General features: G+C 41.6%; 1 protein-coding gene across 4 annotated transcripts in view; it reads left to right on the top strand.

Moving 5' to 3' along the window:
- The window catches only part of LOC105491209 (gigaxonin), a 73553-nt gene that overhangs the window by 42779 nt on the left and 6242 nt on the right, over window positions 1–24532 (top strand). For 3 of the 4 annotated variants that reach the window (XR_011616609.1, XR_011616610.1, XR_011616611.1), the window contains exons 5-11: window positions 190–311; window positions 4902–5014; window positions 6509–6658; window positions 6933–7069; window positions 7295–7423; window positions 19907–20016; window positions 20103–24146. Coding sequence is in view for 1 of the 4 variants with exons in the window: in XM_011757401.2 (XP_011755703.1) it covers window positions 190–311; window positions 4902–5014; window positions 6509–6658; window positions 6933–7069; window positions 7295–7423; window positions 19907–20016; window positions 20103–20284 (943 nt within the window). In the remaining 3 variants the exon portion in view is untranslated. Of the gene's footprint in view, window positions 1–189; window positions 312–4901; window positions 5015–6508; window positions 6659–6932; window positions 7070–7294; window positions 7424–19906; window positions 20017–20102; window positions 24463–24532 lie in introns of those variants that run through there. The other variant, XM_011757401.2, reaches the window with a different exon arrangement.

Here is a 24532-nt window from a genome sequence, read left to right on the forward strand (position 1 = left end):
AGTGGTATATGGGAAGAGGTAGTTCCATGTAAACAAGAATTCATAATGTTTTTCAGTATCTAAAGCATAATTACATTCAGTTTTTTAAATGTGTTAAATATTCTTTAGTGCACTAAAACTAGTGATGGTTACGTATAAAAAGAACTGTATGAAGCATATTAACTACTGATCAATGATTTACTTCCTTAGTTCCCGGAAACCCACAGCAGCGATGCGATGCATGTGCCCTCTCTATGACCCTAACAGGCAGCTTTGGATCGAACTGGCCCCTTTAAGCATGCCGAGAATTAACCATGGAGTTCTCTCAGCAGGTACCGTTCTGTGGCAAATTTTCCTTAAACACCAGATCAAGTAATGTGTAATCTCAAGGTTTTACAGAATGACTCAGAGCCTTTTAAAGATACAACTTTATTATCTCTACATGATATTTTTAGTGTAGTTCTAGCTTTTGAGACCGTGGTTAAGAAAACCATATCTTCTGTCAGTCCTTATTTTCCACAGATCTTCAGCACATAGCTGCTTTTCAGAACTAGTGGAGGAGCAATTACTTGATGACTTAATGTCAGGAGAGCAAACTTCAGTGAGGCTTACCACTAAGTAGCTGGAGGGCCACACCTGGAACACAGCATTTCTTTGCACCATGGTAGTCCCATCTTTGAAATTCATGCAGCTTAGAATTACAATATGTAATTATATGAAATATGTTGTATAAGGCCGGGCACAGTGGCTCACACCTGTAATCCCAGCAGTTTAGGAGGCTAAAGTGAGAGGATCACTTGAACCCAGGAGTTCAAGACCAGCCTGGACAACGTAGGAGAGACAACTGTCCTTAATAAAAATCAAAAAAATTAGCCAGGAATGGTGGCCATGCACTTGTGGTCCCAACTACTTGGGAGGCTGAGGTGGGAGAATCTCTTGAGCCCAGGAGATTGAGACTGCTGTGAGCTGTGATCACACCACTGCATTCTAGCCTGGGTGATAGAATAAGACCCTGTCTCAAAAAAAAAAAAAAAAAAAAAAGAAGTTATGAGACTTTAGGAAATGCTACTTAAATAGGCAATGGCTTAAAGTTATTTACTACAGAAAATGTTTTACTTGACCTTTACAAGTTTGAAAACTGTACTTTATATCCAAAGCTCTCCCTTAAGGAGGTGATAGAAAAGATAGCCATTGAGGCATTGCCTTTGCTGGCTGCCTTTCTTTTTGCCATGGTCCTGCCCCCTTGTCCACCTGAGAAGTGTCATCTCACATCATTCTAATTATGGTCAGCAGCCCTCCTGCAGTCTTTATTTAATTGTCTTTCCCCAGCAACATTATCTTTAAAAATTTATTTTTTATTTTTCTTTTTAGAGATGGGATCTTGCTATGTTGCCCAGGCTATAACATTTTTAAAGCTATACTTTACCATTCTGTATCATACAAATGGCCAAGGCTCTACCATAGTATAGAAGTGGAGTCTTTTTATGAGTCCCGAAATTATTAAAGTTATTGTCAATAGTGAAGAGCTGGACAGAGTAGCCTGCAGGATGTAGGTCTAGTGTCCCTGTTGCATCATCTCAGAATTAGCTCCCTTACATTTCCCTCCAAAATATATACACATATTCCTAATTTTCACTCATACACACCTATCACAAAGGCTCCTATATCACTAATTTTTGAAAGTATCCCAGAGGGATTAGTGTTTCAGAAACTCAGCAATGGAAGGAGCAACTGTGTACAGTGGAATTGACGGAAACGGAAATGAGTGAATGAAGAGGTCCTCCCATTTGTCCAGCCTGCATTGTTTCTTTTTTTTTTTTTTTTTTTTTTTGGCCTTTTAAAAATTGATTTTGACTGTTTCTTGTCATTCAGTTTTTCTTCTCTACCAGTTTGAAGTTTACATTCTTGTTGATAGCCCTTTAGGAAGATTACCTTAGAAATTATAGCCTGTCTTAAATTAGCAAAGTCCAAAGTTAGTCAGTACCTGTGTTCTCTTCAGAAGTTTTTCTTCATTTTCCATGTTCTACACTCTTGTAGTATTAAAATACATTATTACTAATAAATATGTACAGTAAATCGCCCTTATCCATGAGGGGTGCGTTCCAAGACCCCCCCAGTGGATGCCTGAGACCATAGATAGTGCTGAACCCTGTACATACTATGTGTTTTTACTGTACATACCCATGATAAAGTTTAAGTTCGGCACAGTAAAAGATTAACAACAATAACTAATAATAAAACAATGATAACAGTCTACTGTAATAAAAGTTATGTGAATGTGGTCTCTCTCTCAAAATGTCTTACTTTACTGAACTTACCTATTTTCGGACTGAGTTGATCATGGGTGATAAAACCACAGAAACCAAAACTTCACATAAGGGGGAGCTACTATATACGCAATATGTGTTTTTTTGATATATGTTGGATGGATGGATGGATGGATGGATGGATGGATGGATGGATGGATGGGTGGATGGACAGACAGACAGGTAGGTAGATAGATGATTGATTGATTGATAGATAGGAAGGCAGGCAGGTAGTTAGATAGATAGTGTTCATTTGGATTTGCCACTTTCCTTGTTCCTCCTTCTTAACTCCTCAGACTTTCCACCTGGGATCATCTCCCTTCTCTCTGCAGTTCATCATTTTGAATTTCCTTTAATATGGGTCTTTTAGTGGACAACACTCAGATTTGATTGCCTGCAAATGTCATTATTTTGTCTTCATTCGTAAAGAATATTTTTGCTGAGTATAGCATTTCAGCTTGGTATTTATTATTTTTCAGCACATTGAAGTCATTCCCCTGACTTCTGGCTTCCATTGTTGTTAAGTCAGTGGCGAGTCTAAAAAATCTTTTCTCTGGTGTGTATTTAAAATTTTCTTACTATTTTCCATCTTTTTGTCTCACTGTGCTGTTCTCTTCATTATTATCTTTTGATTATCTTCTACTCAATGACTTTTCTCCTTAACTGTGATGAATCTGCTATTAAATTTATCCATTGATTTTTTTTTTTAAATTTCTACAAGTTCTTGTCTTTTTAACAGGAGAATAACTTAATTACCTTCAAATCCACTCTTATTTCTATAGTTCCTGTTACTGGAGTTATCTTCAAGTTAATTTTTATTTTTTAAACATGATAAGCATTTGTTTAAATTATCTTTCTTTTTTAAATAAATATTAGACTTTATTCTTCATCATCCAACTTGAAAAAATCATCTTTCTGGTTACTATAATATTTGAAATCTTTGCAAGACTATTTCCTATGATCTACTTCTGCTGGTCTTTTCTTAGAGTCTAATATTTGTTATGTCCGATATCTGTGGCTGGATGCTGCTCATTTTATTAAACATTATACGTAGCAGCTGGGCGCAGCTCACGCCTATAATCCCAGCACTTTTGGAGGCTGAGGCGGGTGGATCACTTGAGGTCAGGAGTTTGAAATCAGCTGACCAACATGGTGAAACCCCATCTCTACTAAAAGTACAAAAAGTAGCTGGGTGTGTGGTGGCATGTGCCTGTAATCCCAGATACTCAGGAACCCTGGAGGCAGAAGTTGCAGTGAGCTGTGATCACACCACTGCCCTCCAGCCTGGGCAACAGAGCGAGACTGTCTGAAAAAAAAAAAATCGAAAAAAATTATTTGTAGCCGTAAGTTTCTGCCTTAGATGTCCTGGGATGTTAGAATCTAAGGCTTAGATTAAGGTCCTTTCTTCTGCAGAAGCTTTGCATTTGTCTCTGCCAGTTGCCTGAAAACATTACTAATTTGGTATTAACTGTAAATTAAATTCAAGGCTTATAATTTCCCAGATAGCAAGGAGGTTTAAATCTGAATACGAATTCTGGTTGGCCTTCATCCTGACAGTGTAGAACTTTGGAGAGGATCTCCTGCCAGAAGCCACATTTTCTGTGGACCTGGAGCTTAAACGTCTGTCTTTTTCATCCCGAGGACAAAAGATTTAGATTTTCCTAGATTGGAAATGCCCTCAGAGTAAAATGGTTTTCATGCTTGGTAACCTCTGTAGGTCCCAATTTTCCCCTCAGTTTTGCCTTGTTATTTTGTTGGCTTCTCCTCTTCTAAGAAAATTATTATTGTTACTATTTTTGAGACAAGATCTCACTCTGTTACCCAGGCTGGAGTGCAGTGGCATGATCATGGCCCACTTCAGCCTCACACTCCTGGGCTCAAGTGGTCCTCCCATTTCAGCCTCCTAAGTAGTTGAGACTATAGGCAAATACCACAATGCCTGGCTAATTTCATTACTTTTTGTAGAGATGAGGTCTTACTGTGTTGCCCAGGCTGGTCTTGAACCTCCTGGGGTCAAGCAGTCCATGTACCTTGGCTTCCAAAAGTGCTGAGATTACAGATGTGAGCCACCACCACCCAGCTAAGATTATTTTTTAAATGTTTTATCCAGCAAATTAAGTGTTTTTTGCGGAAGAATAACCTAATACACCATTACATGAAATCGGAAGTTCAGTTGCTCTTAGATCTTGTTTTGAATAGAAAGTGCACACAGGTGCTTCAGATCTGGGTATTCCTGGGGTTTTGAATGAACAGATGTGCGCTGTGGTGCGGACGTTGTATGAGAATCCCAGAGGCTGGGAGGGAGTGGAAGAGATGAACTGACATGGCCCAGAGCTGGCTGGTGACTGAATGGGTGACGTCAGGCTTCCTTTTTCATCATAGGGTGGTGAAAATCCACTCAAAGACAGTAATGAGTAAAGCGAAATGGTCAAAGTGAGTCACAGGTTGGGCTCCATCACCAAGGATCCAATGGGATGTAATAAAAGTCCTGAATCCAAAGAGAACATTGTTGTCGTCAGAGAGTTTCTTCAGATGCTGTTTCTATATATTCTATGGCATTTATGGGTGTTGAAGGCTCACATTTCATATTTCTTGTGTTTTCTTTGATCTTTGCAGAAGGATTTTTGTTTGTATTCGGGGGCCAAGATGAAAATAAGCAGACTCTTAGCTCGGGAGAAAAGTATGATCCAGATGCAAATACCTGGACAGCATTGCCGCCCATGAACGAGGTAAAACACTGGTTCGGTTTGTTTGATGTGTTTCTCTTTCCCCTTAGCACTTCTGTTTGTTTTGTGTCTGAGTTCAGGGAAGAAATAGCAGCCCTGCCAAGCCCCCGCCTCGTTTGCTCCAACCTCTCCTTCTAGTGCCCGTCTCTCCTCGCCTTCCTGGCCCTCACTCATTCTGGCCTCCTTCGGTTTCTGAAATCTTCCAGGAATGCTCTCGCGCCAGCCTTCCCGTTTGTCCTGCCCTGTGCAGATGCCAGCGTGGCCTGCCCCCTCCTCGCAGCACCTTCTCAGCGGGCCTCCCTCCTGCCTCTTAGCTCTCCTGTCCCTGTCTTCATACCACGTCTAACCATCTCGTGGACCAGGCATTTTGAAGTTTTTCACATAAGCTCTTTGATGGCAGAGAATTATGTGTGTTCTGGTCAGTGTTTCATTTTCAGCGCTAGAATCGTGCTTGGCACATAGGGTTCACTACGTAAATATTCGTTGACAAACGGACATGAAACACCTAGGGCTTCTGTGATCCCAAATAGCCTTGGCCTGACCCTGTCCTCCACAGCCCTTTCTGCCCTGGTCAATACTAACCTTTCTCACGTCAACCTGAAAATACTGCCCATTGTTATGCAAAAATAATTGTATTGAACCAGAGGTAACAGTTCATTTTCTTTTTGTGAGCTATTATGGGTTAAAAAGTGAGGATTTTCTGAGGAACTCACCATGTATTTCATAACCTTGTTTTGAGAAATGACTTTGGCCTCTCTGGCTGCTGTGCTGGAAGAGGGGCTGCTAGGGAAGCCAGAAATCTTTAAGAAGCATTACCGGGGCGGGGCGCGGTGGCTCACGCCTGTAATCCCAGCACTTTGGGAGGCCGAGACGGGTGGATCACAAGGTCAGGAGATCGAGACCACGGTGAAACCCCGTCTCTACTAAAAATACAAAAAATTAGCCGGGCGCGGTGGCGAGTGCCTGTAGTCCCAGCTACTCAGGAGGCTGAGGCAGGAGAATGGCGTGAACGCGGGAAGCGGAGCTTGCAGTGAGCCGAGATCACGCCACTGCACTCCAGCCTGGGTGACAGAGCGAGACTCCGTCTCAAAAAAAAAAAAAAAAAAAAAAAGAAGCATTACCGGAGAAATGGTTTTGAACGTGTTACTTCCAGCTGGAACACTGGGAAAAAGAGATGTCTCTAATTTTTACAAATAATTCCAACTTTTATTTTATACTCGGGGTAGGTATAAACCTACATGTGTAGGTTTGTTACGTGTGTATATTGCATCATGCTGAGGTTTGCAGTAAGATTAATCCAGTCTCCCAGGTACTGAGCATCGTACCCAATAGTTAGTTTTTCAGCCTTTGCTCCCCTCCCTGCCTCCCTGCTCTAGGAGTCCCCAGTGTCTATTGTTGCCATCTTTATGTCTCTCTAATTTTTATTAAGTATATGAATATTAGCTTTTAATATGATCCTTGGCCTTGTGTGTTCAGAGATCGCTGATGTCGTTTCAGGCAAGACATAACTTCGGAATTGTGGAGATAGATGGGATGCTGTACATTTTGGGAGGAGAGGATGGTGAAAAGGAGCTGATTTCCATGGAGTGTTACGATATTTATTCTAAAACCTGGACAAAGCAACCTGATTTGACCATGGTCAGAAAGGTGAGGACCGCATTTTGTGGTAACTAGTTTGTGTACACATTGGATTTTAAACTTAATGTGTCTTCATATCCTGAATAAACCTTTAATATAACTGATAGTGTTAAAAGAATTAACTTTATAGAAGTCTGCCTTTATTGGTAGTTTGCCTTCCCTGTTATCAGCCACACACCAAGATAGGAAGGTGGGCGTGTGTGAGAGTTGACCCTGGTGGTGGGCACCACCTGACCTGAATGAGAAATGTTGCCTCTCCCCCACCATTGTTTTCTACTTTCAGATCGGCTGCTATGCAGCTATGAAAAAGAAAATCTACGCCATGGGTGGAGGCTCCTATGGAAAGCTTTTTGAGTCTGTGGAGTGTTATGATCCCAGGACCCAGCAGTGGACTGCCATATGTCCCCTGAAAGAGAGGAGGTACACGGATGTGGGTGGACTCTTCACTGGGTCTGGAGCCCTTACCCTTACCCTGCCTGGGTTTTGTTCTTTTCTTTCAGAGTAACCTTTTCTTTGACTTGGCATTTCCTGAGAAAGGAAGGCCTACATAGTAATGCTGCAGAGTTAAACCAGCATAAGAGGAACGAGGGAGTGAGATCTCGCGTTTTACTGCTTGTGCCTGATACGCTGTGTGTGGCCTTTCAGGTTTGGAGCAGTGGCCTGTGGAGTTGCTATGGAGCTGTATGTGTTTGGGGGAGTCCGAAGTCGTGAGGACGCCCAGGGTAGCGAGATGGTAACTTGCAAGTCCGAGTTCTACCATGACGAGTTTAAAAGGTAACTAAGAATGGTTTCACGTAGCTACTGCAACTTTTTCTTTGTGCTTTCAAAGTTGTATTTTAGCTTTGTTTAGTTTTGTTTTCAGTCACTTTATTAAATTATGGGTTTAGGAGATATGTCTAATGCATACTAGGTATTTATTCAGTGACTTCACAAGTGCTAGTGACTTAAAATGTCTCTAAATAGAAAATGTTTCTAATATGTAGATCAGATCTTGACAGTTGCTTAAAATCATTTATTGGCTCCCTATAGCTTTTAGGAAAGAGTTTAAAACTCCTTACCTTGTTGGGCGTGGTGGCTCACACCCGTAATCTCAACATTTAGGGAAGTAGAAACTGAAGATTGCTTGAGCCCAGGAGTTGGAGATTTGCCTGGGCCACATAACAAGACCCTGTGTTCTCCAAAGAAAAATAAATAAACTCCTTAACTTAGCATATGTGGCCTTTTGTGATATGGCCTTTGCTTTTTCTGCTACTAACCTGGATACTTTACACTGAGCCACTTTCCCCTGCGAAATCAAGTATGATTGTCTCAGCTCTGTATTCATATGCTGCTTCTTGCCTAAAAGCTTCCTTCCCGCTGAGCATCCAGTTAGCTTGGCCTTTTTCAAAACTGCTTAGTTATCAAAACCTGGAGAAAGCCTTCTCACACCTTCTACTCTGATTTAAATCCCTTCATCTGTGATCCCATGCACTCCAGACAGGTCTCTCTCTGGGGTTGTAACTGTTAACTGCAAGCAACTTCAGGGCAAGGTCCACCTTCGTCAGCTCTGTATCCTGGCTTCCAACATCCTACCTGCTTGTATCAGATACTTAGTAAAATGTTGATTAAGTGGCTAAAGCGTGGTGTCCGAGATTCTTAAAACCTCTGAAAAGTGCCACATATGTCTTGTAGAGTCGATAACATCCTTCTCGATGTCTTCTCTCTTTCCTCACGCATTTTATTGTTGTAACCACTGAACAGTATTTTTATTGCGGTAATATGTTTAAATCCTAAGGGGAAATGGGTATGCTAACCATAATTTTATTTGAGTAGTTCAGTTATGTTACCAGAAGAGGGTGCCATAACATAATGTTTAATTTCATGCTGTTTTAGATTAAGGCAGTCAGTGAGCAGTTACAAAGATGCTGGAAATGCATGTAAATGCTACCTAACTTGTATTTTAAATTTAGGATATTTGCGTAGCCTTTTTTTCTAATTATAGGAATAGACTATCTTAGGAAAGTTTATTAGAGAGCAGTTTAGAGGATACTTGCTGTAGTGGGGCCGATTTTCAGACTTCTCTACATTTTTCCTTCCTTGTTACATGACTGGGAGGGCTGACGGCCCAAGGGATGAAGGCCTTTTTTTTTTTTTTTTTTTTTTTTTGAGACGGAGTTTCGCTCTGTCGCCCGGGCTAGAGTGCAGTGGCATGATCTCAGCGTACTGCAAGCTCCGCCTCCCAGGTTCAAGCAATTCTTCCCCCTCGGCCTCCCGAGTAGGTGGGACTACAGGCACGCACCACCATACCCGGCTAATTTTTGTGTTTTCAGTAGAGACAGGGTTTCACTATGTTGGCCAGGTTGGTCTCGAACTCCTGACCTCATAATCCGCCCGCCTCAGCCTCTCAAAGTGCTGAGATTACAGGCACGAGCCACCACACCTGGCCTATCAGGTTGTTACATATTTGTAGTGGATAAGCTTTTAATACAACTATTATTTGCTTTAAGTTCATAATAATGAAACATAAGACTGTTGTTCCTTCTTTGCTATTTAAAAGCACTTCCAGGCCAGGCACAGTGGCTCAAGCCTATATTCCCAACACTTTTTTTTTTTTTTTTTTTTTTTTTTTTTTTTTTTTTTTTGAGACGGAGTCTCGCTCTGTCGCCCAGGCTGGAGTGCAGTGGTGCGATCTCGGCTCACTGCAAGCTCCGCCTCCTGGGTTCACGCCATTCTCCTGCCTCAGCCTCCCGAGTAGCTGGGACTACAGGCGCCCACAACCGCGCCCGGCTAATTTTTTGTATTTTTAGTAGAGACGGGGTTTCACCGTGGTCTCGATCTCCTGACCTTGTGATCCGCCCGCCTCGGCCTCCCAAAGTGCTGGGATTAGGCAGGCGGATCACTTGAGGCCAGGAGTTCAAAACCAGCCTGGCCAACATGGTGAAACCCTGTCTCTAACTAAAAGTACAAAAAAAAAAAAAAAAATTATCCAGGCCTAGTGGCACACGCCTGTAGTCCTGGCTACTCAGAAGGCTGAGGCATGAGAATTGGTTGAACCCAGGAGGTGGAGGGTGCAGTGAGTCGAGATTGTGCCACAGCACTCTAGCCTGGGCAACAAAGTAAGACCCTGTCTATAAATAAATAAATAAATAAAAGCACTTCCAAATAAAATTCATGTATGTTTGGTTCCTTATTCCTAAGCTCTCCAATGTTTGTAAATAGAATAAAGAAAGCTGTTAATTTATCTTATCAATGTAAGATTCTAACATGTTTAGATAACATTAAACACACATACAACACCAAATGCCATGTATTTATTTAATCTTCAAAACAGTACTCTGAAGTGTATGTAGGTACTGTTACTATTCCTATTTTCCATATGAGGAAATCACAGCACAGAAAGGGTGAGCGATGTGCCCACAGACAAACAAGGAGCAAGGAGCTGAGGTGGGATCTGAACTCAGGCATTCTGGCCCCAGAGTCCACCTTTTCAACTACCACACTAGGTTGACTTTAAAATGTAGGCTTTCCTATATTGATAGAACAAAACAACATGGAGGAGTAGTTTATTTCTTAAAAGATCAGATGCAGATGTGTTACATTGGCAGAGCGTGGAAACTGTAGTTGCCGGATGAGCAGTCCATATTCGATTGGAGACCGTGTCGATTGTTTTTAAGTAATCTCTTGTCTTTCCTGTCTTTGTTCCCTATTTTTAGGTTAAAACTTTCCGGGAAAAAAAGGCCATATCTTATTCTTTTCTGTTTTTCTGAATAAAAGCAAAACTGCTTGAAAGGGAAGCAAAGAAACTGCCATAAAGCATTACCAAGTCAGAGCAACAGCGTCATATACCCAGAATGACAGGTTCTCTATTTCTGTTCCTTGTGTCCCTATTCTGTTAGTAACACTACTATCCTCCCAGTCATCCATGTTCAAAAAAGGGTCATCTTGGCCGGGCACAGTGACTGACACCTATAATCCCAGAACTCTGGGAGACCCAGGTGGGAGGATCCCTTGAGCCCAGGAGTTCAAGACAACCCTAAGTAACATAGTGAGACCTTGTCTCTACAAAAGATGCAGAAATGAGCTGAGCATGGTGGTCCGTGCCTATGGTCCCAGCTACTCGGGAGGCTGAGGCAGAAGGATCACTTGAACCTGGGAAGTGGTGAAAGCTGCAGTGGACCATGATCATGCCACTACACTCCAACCTGAGTGCCAGAGCAAGACCCTGTCTCAAAAAAGGGAGTCATCTTGAATTCTGTCTTGTACTTTGCAACTCATCAGTTGCCAGGTCTGGTCCTTTTTTAAATCTCAGTAGCACTTTTCACATTTCCCACCTTCTCTGCCCCGCTGCGCTCCTCACAGTCACTCCATCTGTGTAGTGTCTTTAGCCTCTGGCCAGCCTTGCCTGTGCAGTTACTCATTTGTGGTTTTGAAAGACGAACCTGACAAAAACTTTTTGCTCAGAGTTTTTGATTGCCCTTCTCAAAGTTCTTGACTGTTTCCCATTGCTTACCAAATAAAGATAATAGTACTTAGCCACCTGCTCAGGGTTCTCCATGATTTGAAGTTAAGGAAAAGCTTCACCCTTTTTTAGTATCTTTCTGTCACATGTCCTATACTCCAGCTCACTTTTTAAACCCTCTTGTCTTTTACTGCCTCCATGCATTTGCTTAGCCTGGATGCCCCTCTACTTCATTTTTTACAGTATATGAGTTATATTAACTGTTCTTTGAAGTTGAGGTCTGTCAGTTTCCTCTTTTGATTCCTGAATATATAACTAGAATAGACATACTTGACAACTGCCAGAATCACCATACTGGTTCTCTGACACATGGATTGGGGGCCACTGTGACAACAAGGGCTAAGTGGAAGTCCCTGGAACTTTCCTTCTCTGACAAAATAGAAAACCAGAAGCAATACTGCATCCTGGGGGAATCTGCAAACATTATGCCACCATCAAAGACTAGAAAATGCAGGAGAGGCGATGCCTATCACATCCCCACTTAATTCACCTAGAAAAAGTAGAAAAGTAAAATGGATCTCGGAAAATCTTAGAAATTTTTTATTTCAAACAGTATGTTATCAATTTTTAAATGTTTGTGTAGTTTGTTTTTAGGTTTTCCTTTTACTTGGGGTTTCTTTTACTCTTTTCTAGCTTCTTCAGGTAGAATTCTAGATTACTCGTGGTAGATCTTTTGCTTTTTTAATGCACACAGCAAAAGCGTTCATAAACTTAATCAGGTGATCATACTGATCCCAGATTCTGTCTCAGACGTAATATCCTCACACAAATGTTGTATCTTTATGAGGCACAGTTCCCAGCCTTAGTATGGCAGCGTTTGACATAGCTAATGTATTTTCTTCATACCAATTTGCAAGGGTCACCAGAAGCAGTTTGCTTTTACTTGTCAGGGGCAACAGTACACCTGCACAGCCTTGCCTCGGGGCTGTGTCAACTAATATATAATGGGCTAATGTCTGCTGTGTAGTAGTCCACAGATAGTTTAATCATCATGATGTTCCACAAAACATCTCATTGGTCTACCCCATTGACCACATTGTGCTGTTTGTATCTGATGGTTGGGAAGAAACAGGTACTTTCAGATGCCTTAGTAAGACTTGTGAACTAGAGGATAAGAGATGAACCCTACCCTGACCACATCTATTTCAATCATGGTCCAGTCAAGAGGCAAAAACCACACCAGTCATTTGAATAGGGAAAATGTAATATATGTAATTATCACTAGTAAGAGACAGTCAGCTACTAAAAGACTCTGAAAACCGCAGAAATAGCTAACATAGGAAGTACAGCTGCTACCTTTAGGGCAGAGGAAAAACACCTGAGGAGGGAACAAATTAGAAAGTATCTTCCCCACCCCACCGGGCCGAGATTCATCCCATTGGAAGTGTGTGTGCTGAGGCCACTGGAGAGCAGAGCACCAGGGTGCCAGGGGCCAGAGAAACAAGCTGGAGAGTGTGCATCCCTGGTCTCCTGCAGGCTGGTAGGAGCACACACAGGAGGAGTGAGAGGAGGGCAGCCGACAGCGGCAGAGCGGCCCTTTCGCCCCCAGCCTTGCCGCAGTCTGCAGCCTCTGTGGACAGAAGACCAGCTTCTACACGTGGTTCATTTCTCCATAGTATTTTCTGTTTCATTGATTTCTACTGTATTACTTCCATCCTTTTACTTTGGGTTTCTTTTACTCTTTTCTAGCTTCTTCAGGTAGAATTCTAGATTACTTATGGTAGATCTTTTGCTTTTCTAAGGCAAACAGTGAAAGCCTTCAGCTTTCCACAGAGCACACTTTAGCTGGACATACTGATATGTTTTATTTTCATGACCATTCAGTCTGCAGTATCGTTTTTCCTTCTTCAGATTGGATGGTTTCTGTTTCTCTGTCTTGTTTGCTGCTGCTTTCTTTTGTTATCTCCACCCAATGAATTTTTTTATTTCAAGTATTATGTTAGCAATTCTAAAATGTTTGTGTAGTTTGTTTTTAGGTTTCTGAATTTTCTGTGCTGAAATTTCCTATCTTTCCATCACAAGCATATTTTTCTTTCTCATATTGAGCATCATTGTGGTCGTTGTGTTCAAGTCCTTGCCTGTTAATTCCAGTATCTGAGTCATCTCAAGAGTTGGTGTCTATTGATTGTTTGCTCCCTTGAGAAATGGGTTCTCATTTTTCCGGCCTTCTTTTGTTGAGAAACTCTAGACTGGATCCTGGATGTGGTTACTATTATGTTGTTGAGGCCTTGAATTTTCTTATATTGCTTTAGAGTGTTGCTCTGAGTTTTAGTCAGCAGTTGACTTCGTTAGACATAAATTGCAAGCCGTGCCACCTGCCATGGGTGGCAGCTGAAATCTCAACCCAGTTCTCGAAGCCTCAGTCATAAGCATACATGGTTCCAGGGTTAGTTGAAGACTTGAGATGAGTGGATGCGCACAAATTGAGGGGTGCTTCTCTACCTCTCTTCTTTCTCAGGTTCTCCACTCACACTTTGGAGATCCTGGTTGCCCCAAGACCCCTTTTCCTGATTGCTGAGTCCTGTAGCCAGAAAGATGGCTATCTTTTCTGTAGGGGTTTAGCTACCCAGAGCTGCCCCCATGAGGCTGCCTTTCAGAGAAAGCTACCAAGAAGCAGGGAACTTAGTCCATACGGGTTGCTTGCTCAATCAACTTTCCATTGCTTTCCGGAATCTACCTGCTTTTCTTCAGTTTCCAGAGCGCTCAGGTAGTTGTATTTTGTCCAGAGTTTACAGCTGACACTTGCAGCAGCTGAGGAGCCATTTGAAGAGTTTCTTCTGCCATACTGGAAGCAGATGCCTCACGATAGCTCTCTTTTTCTTTCCTCCTCTCCTTTCTCCTCAATTGATTGCCCTCTTTTCCTCTGTAGCTCTCTTCCTCTCTCCTTTCCTGTCATTTCCCCTTCTACTTCCCTGTCTCTGAAGTTCACTGTTGTAATCCATGCTGTATTTTAAAGCTTCAGTCTCAGAGCAGTCTTAATTCTCAGTTACCAGAGGGTGCATCATTATAGCCCCCAAGTACTGACAACCCCATGTTTGAAAACATTGTAACTGAAGACACGATATTGCCTTGTTCATTGCAAAAATTACTATCGTTTAATGATACCTTCTAAGTACTAGAAACTATGCAAAATACTTTACATTGGTATTTCATTTCATCCTCACAACAATCATTTGAGGTTGGTGACGGTATCTGGTATCTCACTGGACAGATGAGGAGACAGGCTGGGACAGCTAAACTGTTCAGGTCAGTGAGAGGATGAGTGGCATGTAAAACCTCATGGCCCTTTATACCTGTTTTATAAGCAGCCACACCTGAAGATGCAATTCAATTAAATTTTCAAATTACTTCTGTTTAATTTGAAGCCTCGTCTTTACCTAAAATAGATCACCTAGGCTTATTTTTCTGAAACCCAGGAACTGAATCATTGATGTGCTTGGGAGAAAACCTGGTAGATCATCTATGTAATCCAGTTTCTTTAGCTTAATACAATCATTCCAGGGATGAACTAAGTTGGTTTGATTCAGAATCTGGGAAGAACTTAAATGCTGAGGTGTAGTTATTTATGTTTACGCCTAAAGACGTGAAATGTGAATAAACCAGCATTGTAGTTTGATGTTTTTCAAACATTTTCTTTCAAAGTTGTGTTCAGGGCCTCCATTTTCACTTTCAGCACAAGCTTTTAGATTTTTTTCCCTTTTCCATTTTATTGGAGGCATTTGGGAGGCAGGGGTCAAAATCTATATCCCAGTCCCAGCAAACTACCTGACACCTATCAACATTCACATGTTAGTTGAATCAAATATTAGATGAATGGCATTAGAAGCATGGTGCTTAGCTTTGTTTCTGAGTTGTTCTGTGATCATTAGGCTTCTGTGTTTATTGGAATTCTAAATGTGGAAGCTACCTGCTGTAGAAGAGTCTAGGAAGAGTGTTCATTGAAATAAAAGTAGTGCTGTTTGGGAAATAATTGTACATTTCTATTTGACATTGAGATGCCCTGGCTGCTTCACAGCATAGAGTTAGAGATGATGGAGTGATGACCATATGACTGTGGCCTCCAGTGAGGGTAGGCCTGGAACTTGGTTACTCTTAAGACCATTTAGATGCGTTCCCAAGGTCCTACTGAAGTCCGCTGTGACCTAGCTATGCCTTTTAGCTGTTAACAGATGATTGTTCCCTGAGAGAACATTATTATTACCTAGCAGGGTCTAGATTTACTCTTTGAGAAAAAGAAATAGCCGGGCGCGGTGGCTCAAGCCTGTAATCCCAGCACTTTGGGAGGCCAAGGCGGGTGGATCACGAGGTCAGGAGATCGAGACTATCCTGGCTAACATGGTGAAACCCCGTCTCTACTAAAAATACAAAAAACTAGCCGGGCGTGGTGGTGGGCGCCTGTAGTCTCAGCTACTTGGGAGGCTGAGGCGGGAGAATGGCGTGAACCCGGGAGGCGGAGCTTGCAGTGAGCCGAGATCACGCCACTGCACTCCAGCCTGGGAGACACAGCGAGACTCCGTCTCAAAAAAAAAAAAAAAAAGAAATAAAAAACTTTTATTTTCGAATACTATTATACACTTGTAGAAAAGTTGTAAAGTCAAAGAGTTCTCATTTCCAATAAGTCATTCACTCAGCTTCTCCTAGTGTTAACATCTTACATGACTGTAGTACAAGCATCAAAACCAGGATATTTACATTGTCCAGAATTATTAGGTAAACTACAGACTTACTGGAGTTTCACCAGCTTGTCCTTTAATGTCTTTTTTCTCAGTTTCCAGATCCAATCCAGGATTCTACATTGCATTCAGATACTATGTTTGCTTAGACTCCTTTAATCTGTGATAGTTCTTCATTCTTTTTTTTAATTTTTTTTATTTTATTTATTTATTTATTTATTTTTGAGACGGAGTCTTGCTCTGTCGCCAGGCTGGAGTGCAATGGCACCATCTCAGCTCACTGCAACCTCTACCTCCTGGATTCAAGTGATTTTCCTGCCTCAGCCTCCCGAGTAGCTGGGACTACAGGTGCGTGCCACCACTCCCAGCTAATTTTTGTGTTTTTAGGAGAGACGAGGTTTCACCATGTTGGCCAGGATGGTCTCGATCTCTTGACCTTGTGATCCACCCGCCTCAGCCTCCCAAAGTGCTGGGATTACAGACGTGAGCCACCACACCCAGCAGGTTCTTCATTCTTTCCTTGAGTCTCACGACCTTCGTCCTCTTGAAGGTTATTGGTTCGTGTTTTGTTTTTTGTTTTTTGTTTTTATAGGATCTCTTAATTTGGATTGATCTAATGATTTCTTGCAATTAGACTGAGGTTATACAGTTTGGCAATACCACAGAAGTCATATTATGCACTTCTCTGCATCATATCAGGGAGAACACATTGATGTGCTTTGTTGCTGGTGACGTTAACCTTGATGACTTGGTTAAGGTGGTGTGTGTTAAAGTTCTCCACTGGAAAGTTAACTGATTTTCTTGTTGTGATTAATAAATATCTTAGTGGAGATAATCTGAGAATTTGCAAAACCATTTTCTCCTGAAACTCTCAAGCACTCATTTGAGCATCCACTGGTAGACCTGGCCTGCAGAAGTCATTACGGTGGTGTTTGCCTGATGTTTTGTTTTGTTTCCGTCACTCCTCTGCATTTATGAATTGGAATTTTTCAGTAAAGGAAACCTGTCCCTTTTTCCTGTTACTGTTTTCAAATTATTTATTGCATGTGGATTCATGGATATTTATTTTACTCCCTGAGTTATAAATCCAGCACCATCATTACTGATTTTCATGCTCACATAGTTCCAGCCTCGGCTGTCAGGAGCTGCTTCACCGTGGCTTCCTTGTCCTTTGACACACCCCCATCCTTTTTTTTTTTTTTTTTTTTTGAGACGGAGTCTCGCTCTGCCGCCCAGGCTGGAGTGCAGTGGCCGGATCTCAGCTCACTGCAAGCTCCGCCTCCCGGGTTCACGCCATTCTCCTGCCTCAGCCTCCGGAGTAGCTGGGACTACAGGCGCCCGCCACCGCGCCCGGCTAATTTTTTGTATTTTTTAGTAGAGACAGGGTTTCACCGTGTTAGCCAGGATGGTCTCGATCTCCTGACCTCGTGATCCGCCCATCTCGGCCTCCCAAAGTGCTGGGATTACAGGCTTGAGCCACCGCGCCCGGCCACCCCCATCCTTTTTTAAGCACTTCCTATCTGGCACGACAGGATGCCCCAGACCCCTCTTATATTTTCTCTGCCTCAGCTCTGGGACCAACTTCTTCATAGAGCCTTAAATCTTTTTAGTGGTTATTAAATTGATTTTCAACAGAGGTGCCAAGACAATGTAGTAGGGGAAAGAAAAGCCTTTAGCAAATGGTACTGGAACAGCTAGCTATCTATATGGAAGAAAGTGAACTGTGATTCTTGCCAGACACAAAAAAATAACTTGAAATGTATCATAGACCTAAATGTAAAAGAGAAAACTGCAAAATTTCCAGAAGAGAGCATAGGAGAAAAATCTTCGTATTGGGGTAGGCAAAGATTTTTTAGAATGACGCAGAAACTGTGACTGTAAAAGAAGAAAAGGATATATTGGAGGCCGGGCGCGGTGGCTCAAGCCTGTAATCCCAGCACTTTGGGAGGCCGAGATAGGCGGATCACGAGGTCAGGAGATCGAGACCATCCTGGCTAACACGATGAAACCCCGTCTCTACTAAAAAAAAATACAAAAACCTAGCCGGGCGAGGTGGCGGGCGCCTGTAGTCCCAGCTACTCGGGAGGCTGAGGCAGGAGAATGGCGTAAACCCGGGAGGCGGAGCTTGCAGTGAGCTGAGATCCGGCCACTGCGCTCCAGCCTGAGCGACAGAACGAGACTCCGTCTCAAAAAAAAAAAAAGAAAAGGATATATTGGAATTCATCAAAGTTAAAAACTTCTGTTCTTCAAAAGGTTCCATTAGGAAAATGAAAAGGCAACCTACATGCTGGGAAAATGATTCATAATACATGTATCTAACAAAGTATCTGTATCCACAGGATATAAAGAATCTGACAATTCAATAAGAAGACAGTAAACCCAATTTTTAAAAAATTTAGAGACAGTCTTGCTACGTCCTTTTTCTTTGTTTTGAGACAGGGTCTCACTTTTGCCCAGGCTGGAGTGCAGTGATGTGATCTCAACTCATTGCGGCCTTGACCTCCTTAACTCAAGCGATCCTCCCACCTCAGCCTGAGTAGCTGGGACTACAGACAGATGCCACCACACTTGGCTAATTGTTGTAATTTTTGTAAAGACAAGGTTTCACCATGTTGCCCAGCTGGTCTTGAACTCCTGGGCTCAAGTGATCCACCTGCCTCAGCCTCGCAAAGTATTGGGATTACAGACATGAGCCACCACATCTGGCCCCCAGTTTTAAAATGAGCAAACCTTTTAACAGACATTTTATAACAGAACATAGGGCTGGGTATGGTGGCTCACACCTGCAATCCCAACACTTTAGGAGGCCAAGGCAGAAGGATCACTTGAGGCCTGGAACCTGAGATTAGCCTGGGTAGCATGGTGAGATCTCATCTCTGTGAAAAAAAAAAATTGTTTTCATTAGCTGGGTGTGGTGGTGTGCACCTATGGTCCCAACTACTTGGGAGGGTGGGGTGAGAGGATCACTAGAGCCCAAGAGGTTGAGACTGCAGTGAGCTGTGATTGCGCCACAGCACTCCAACCTGGATGAGTGACAGTGAGACCCTGTCTCAAAAAAAAATCTGTAAAATGACCAATAAGCACATGCAAAAATGCTCAACATCATTAGTCTTCAGGGAAGTGTATGCCATTAAAATAGCTAAAATTAAAAATATAATACTGAGATCTCACAGTAATACTGAGCAGTTGGAATTCTCACACATTGCTAATTGGAATGCAAAATTATGACATACCATGTTGAAAAGCAGTGGGGCACTTTTTTTTTTCCAGTAGAAAATACCCTTACCATATAGCACAGCAATTTCATCAGTCCACAAAAACAAACTTGGCTTTCTAATGTTCCTGACAGCCTTATTCGTAATAGCCAAAAACTGGAACATCAACAGGTGAATGAATAAGAAAGTCTGGGGCTGGGCTCTGTGGCTTACGCCTGTAATACAGCATTTTGGGAGGCTGAGGTGGGCAGATCACCTGAGCCCAGGAGCTCGATACCAGCCTGGGCAACATGGCAAAATCCCATCTTTATGAATACATACACACACACACACACACACACACACACACACACACACACAGGAATTAGCTGAGTGTGGTGGTGCACACCTGTAATATCAGCTGCTTGGAAGGCTGGGGTGGGAGGATCACCTGAACTGGTAGGTTGAGGCTGCAGTGAACCATAGTTGCGTCACTGCTTTCCAGCCTGGGGCAACAGAGGGAGAGCCTGTCTGAAAAACCAACAAATTCTGGTACATCCGTATGATGGAATACTGCTTAGAAATAAACAGAAATGAATGACAGATGTAAACAACAGCATGGATGAATCTCAGAAACCTTGTGCTGAGCAGAAGCAGGTTGGAAAGCACATGCTGTTTATGACTCAATACATGCTTCATTCTAGCACAGACAAAACTCCTATCTGTAGCAACTGGCAGCATGTCGGCGATTACCTGGCAGTGGAACATGGGGTCGAGATTGGCACAGTGCCTGATACTGCTGATGACTCACCAAGTTTGCTGTGTCAGTCTTCCAAGACGTTGTTGTCATCCTTTTGATTTCTTTAATTTTGTGCATCGGCTTTGTTTTCAGGTGGATCTATCTTAACGACCAGAATTTATGCATCCCCGCCAGTTCCTCTTTTGTTTATGGAGCTGTACCTATAGGAGCCAGTATTTATGTTATTGGAGATCTTGATACAGGTAAGAGTGTTACGGTGATTTTCTTGGAACTGTTTCCTGGTGATTCTGGGTACGTTTTCTCACCCTTGCTTATTTCCGTGGCTTAGGTACCAATTATGACTACGTGCGTGAGTTTAAAAGAAGCACAGGAACCTGGCACCACACTAAACCACTCCTTCCATCCGACCTTCGCCGCACAGGGTGTGCAGCCTTACGCATTGCGAATTGCAAGCTTTTCCGCCTGCAGCTTCAGCAAGGCTTATTCCGTATTCGTGTTCATTCCCCGTGAGGGGAATGAGGAAGCAGAGCAGAGAGCGAGATCCTGACCCAAGGGCACCATAACATAGCTACGAAAGGGAGAGCAGAGATGGCAGCTGAACTCACTCTGTGCTGGGCTTTGGTATGGTAACTCTTTGGTGGCTTTATGATGCTTACAAACTTGAGCTTCAGCTCTTGTTTGGGCGAACACGTAACTGTTGAAAAACTACCTGGGAGGAGTGAGTTCCTCCAGTTAGATGCGGCTGTAGACAATGGAGGCTAGTAAATATCAAAAGGAAAAGGGAGTGGGAATTGGTATCATGTAAAATATCAAAGTTAAAATACTAAGGTGCATTTTCCCTGAAGGGAACTCATGTCTGACTGCTGTGTTCAAATACGTAGCTTTGGTAACAAACAAAATCCATATATGCAAATCAACATATCCAAACATGCCAAGACTGCTTTTCCACTGCACTTGGAAGGATATATTATGCCTAACCCTGCCCAACAAATTAAGGTTTGTGCCTAAAATGTTAGATCGGACCGTATGCCAGTTAGTCTCCATTTATTCCTAGTACTCTGTCCTAAGAATCTTTTTAAAGCTATATCATAATGAATTGAAATGAAGAGAAAATTGCTCTTTTATAACTTTATCTTAGTAATGTAAAGCTTCAGTAAATTGATGAGTCAGGTTGCAGCCCTCATGTGAACTGAAAGAAGTTGCTTACTTCTGTGTTGACTTAGATCAAGACACGTCACGCATCCTTTCTGGGGTAGTACCTGTGGCGCTGGGAAGGGTCTCCTGCAGTGCCATTCTGCCTTCTCAATGAACAAAACCATTTTCTAAGTATGAGGATATTAGTGAGTAGGAGATTTTATAAAAGAAAGACCTGAGTCAGACAAGTAATAAAGGTCTGCTATGGCTAAAAAAACACAAACAAAAAAAGCTCTCCAGACAAAATATATAGGGATCAAAAACTTTTTCACATAACCTGTCTGAAAGCACACAAAGTCTTGTTTACTACTGTTTAGGGTTTGAAAGCTTGTCTTAGAATGCGAATCTGTGTTAAGAATCTAGTCTTTGTAATAGAAGTTTCCCAGTGGCATTCGCTAGTGAGAGTTTTAGATAAATTGTGTTACGAGTAAAGTTTGGCTGGTAGAATAAACTACCTCAACTTAATTTCATTCTGTTCACAGTAGAGCAAATTAATCTTTTCCTCCTTCCCTCCTTTCCTGTCTCTCATTCCCACCTCAACTCAGTTTACCCCACTTCTCATTGGGGGAAAAACGTCTTTTGTTTGTGGAACGTATCTTGTAAGATATTTTGTTTTCCACTTGAATTACACCACCCTAGTGTGAAATCGGGGACTTCAAAGTGCTTGATTACTTCCTAAATTAAATTTTATGCAATGTCAAATTTCTAATCAATTTACTATACAGTACTTCATTTTTAATTGTTTTCTACAGCTTTTTTTTTCCTCTTGGAATATGGCTGTAAGAAGCAGCATTTTGTCTTATTAACACATGTATAAAGGTATCCTTTGGTTGTAAATCGAGAACAGGAATTTCTTCCAGAAACTTCCTATATGGAACATTTGTATGCAATTAACATGCATATGAAAAACATGACTTATGTTCTCCCACCCATAGACATGAAAAAGGGTGACCTAACTGTGATTTTTTTTCTTATACCTGCCGGAAGTCAGTATAATGCTACAAAAGTTGCTGAAAGATGCTATGCCTGTGGGGTTCTAAAGAGTGCTGGGTGTGGTACATTAACTCTCCATTTTAACCAGAAGATACCTGATAAGAGGAGGTGTAAGGTTTTTATCTTATGTACCAGAGGCACCAGGCCAGGTGTGCCGCAGAGTCATGTAATTCGATAATGTTTAATGTGTCAGTCAAAACCAAGTTCAGAATTGTTTTGTGTACCAGTCAGCTGTTGTCTGCACATTTTCTTAGTGACACTGTGGAGATCTTTTAATGAAAGCAAACTATGTGGCCTCTGCAAAGAAAGGAAGATTTTTCTTTTTTACAACTAGACATTAGTTTTAGAGGAAGCAAATAGCTGAAAAACTAAATTTGCTTTGGTGAAATATCCTGTACAAAACAGTACCTTGGCATTCAGCAGCTGCAATTGGGGAACATTAAAACAGTAACTGACACGCAGTTAAAGCCATGATCGTCAGCAATTCTCTTTTTTTAATTTCTGACATTTAAAGTTTTTTTTCCAGTCTACGCCAGGCCTCTCCAAGGAGACAGTTCATTATTTAGGAGTGAATGTGTTCCTCTTGCAATATTATCAGTACCTGCATGACTTGGTAAATTCATTTTATAAAAATAGTGTTGTTTTTTTTTAAATTTCGGTTCATTGACACTGTAACTGCAGAAATTAGATCATGTTTTATAAAATAAATTTGCCACATAATATGGGATGCAATAACCAACAAAAGCTGCTAAGTGCCAAACTGTCACTTTACTCTATATCAGCATTCAAATACTGTGTTGAAGTAAAGGGTTGTATTTAATTTTACTATGCTCCAAAATTAATCATGACTCTTTTGTAAATTATAGTTATTTCAGTATTGTAAAATAAATTTTGACTCATTTCATGCAGGTTTGTGTTTTAACATTCCACTTATGCCTTGAAACATCATTTCTTGATAACTTTTTGATACTTCTTTCTTGATAAGTCACTTTTACCAGGTGTGTGTTGGGATTGGTGGCTCAGGATAGGTCTTAAATTTTACATACAAATATCTTTGGGGGAAGTGCAATTTATTTTCGGAAGGAAAGTTGTCTCAGGTTAGAATAAGTGAATATTTAAAGAATCTCTCCTAGGCTGCAGTCTAAAATAGGTAGTTTCTTTCTTTGTTTAACACATCCAAATTTAGATTTTTCAAAGATTTAAGTGTTTAATTTAAAGTGTTTTTTGTTTTGTTTTTGATAGTGCTTATATCCTGTGAGAAGAAAAAGTGTGAGAGAGGAGTGAGTGAGTGTGCGTGTGTGTGTGTGATACTATTTGACCTGATAAATGTATTGGTATGTGTTTACTTTTTGAATTGTAGTTCTAAACTACATATATTACTGTCTCCTGGTGCTTCAGATAAATTCTTGAACCTGTTGACCTTCAGTTTATACTACGGTGTCAAACTCATATTGAGTGTAAATATTGAAATATTTATAGTTTATAATAAGTTTTACTTGGTGTTCGCATTTCTCTTCTTTAGAAGGATCAAAAACAGTGTTACCAACTCGTAGTTGGTATACTGTCAAGATTTGGCTAAGAACTTTCTAAATTCATTGTTTAGCTTAATATTTCATTGCTGTAAGGAATTGATAGCTAACCGTAGGCTTTTTTCAAACTGTATAACAACCAAAAAAGAGCACTTGGGGGTATGTTGGATGTTGTTTTGTTTGTAAACACTTTGTTATATTGCACTACCACTTTAATGATGATACTTTCTTCATTGATGGTTTGGAAGTGTCATTTTCATAATTTATGAGTTGGGGGGATTCCCTAGTCAATGTATAGGAAATACATCCTTTGTACAAACATGGTAAAGAGAGGACTGTCTTTGCTATGGCACCTAAGCTACTCATGGGTAGTTAAGTTTCATTTCTAGAGAAATGTCTTAGCTACTGTGGCCCATTAGAGTTCCATTTGGTACATTCCTACCTCAGTGTACCAAACCAGGAATTCCAAAAACCTTCCAAGGAATTCTAGAAACACCGCAGTATTCCCTTCCAGAATGTTGGCATTCATGATTCAAGAGGCCTCCCGTGGTCAGATGAAGACCTTTGGTTAAATGGGGGAAGAGTGAGGTGGCGCTTTGACTGTTTCAATTTAAAGATGCCGGAACCCCGTGAAAAACACCTGGTGGAAGGGAAAGGTGAGGCGGCGCTTTTCCACTGGCGGCTTACTGAGCACTGGAGTCCAGGAAGTCAGTGAGAAGAGACCAGCTGAGTGTAGCAAAACCCGCCTGGGGTCCGCCAACACCTGTCTGATGAGCACCCACTAGAAACTATGCTTGCCGTCCTGGGAGTTGAACAGTGAGACAGATGTCACACCACCCTCCCACTCAAGGTCATAAACCCACTATAGGATGGGCAAGGGCCCTGTCTTTGTCATCTGCCAATTTCAGTGCCTGCACAGAGTAGGTAGTCAGTAAACATTTGACAAATAAATAGAAGATTCTTGTGATCAAAGTAATGTTCTTCTGTTGAAAAGGGCGCTCCAAGAGTGACTGATTTTACTGGGTTTTCAGTGAGAAACTTT

The sequence above is a fragment of the Macaca nemestrina genome, chromosome 18 (assembly GCF_043159975.1).
Source record: "Macaca nemestrina isolate mMacNem1 chromosome 18, mMacNem.hap1, whole genome shotgun sequence".
NCBI classification, from domain to species: domain Eukaryota; kingdom Metazoa; phylum Chordata; class Mammalia; order Primates; family Cercopithecidae; genus Macaca; species Macaca nemestrina.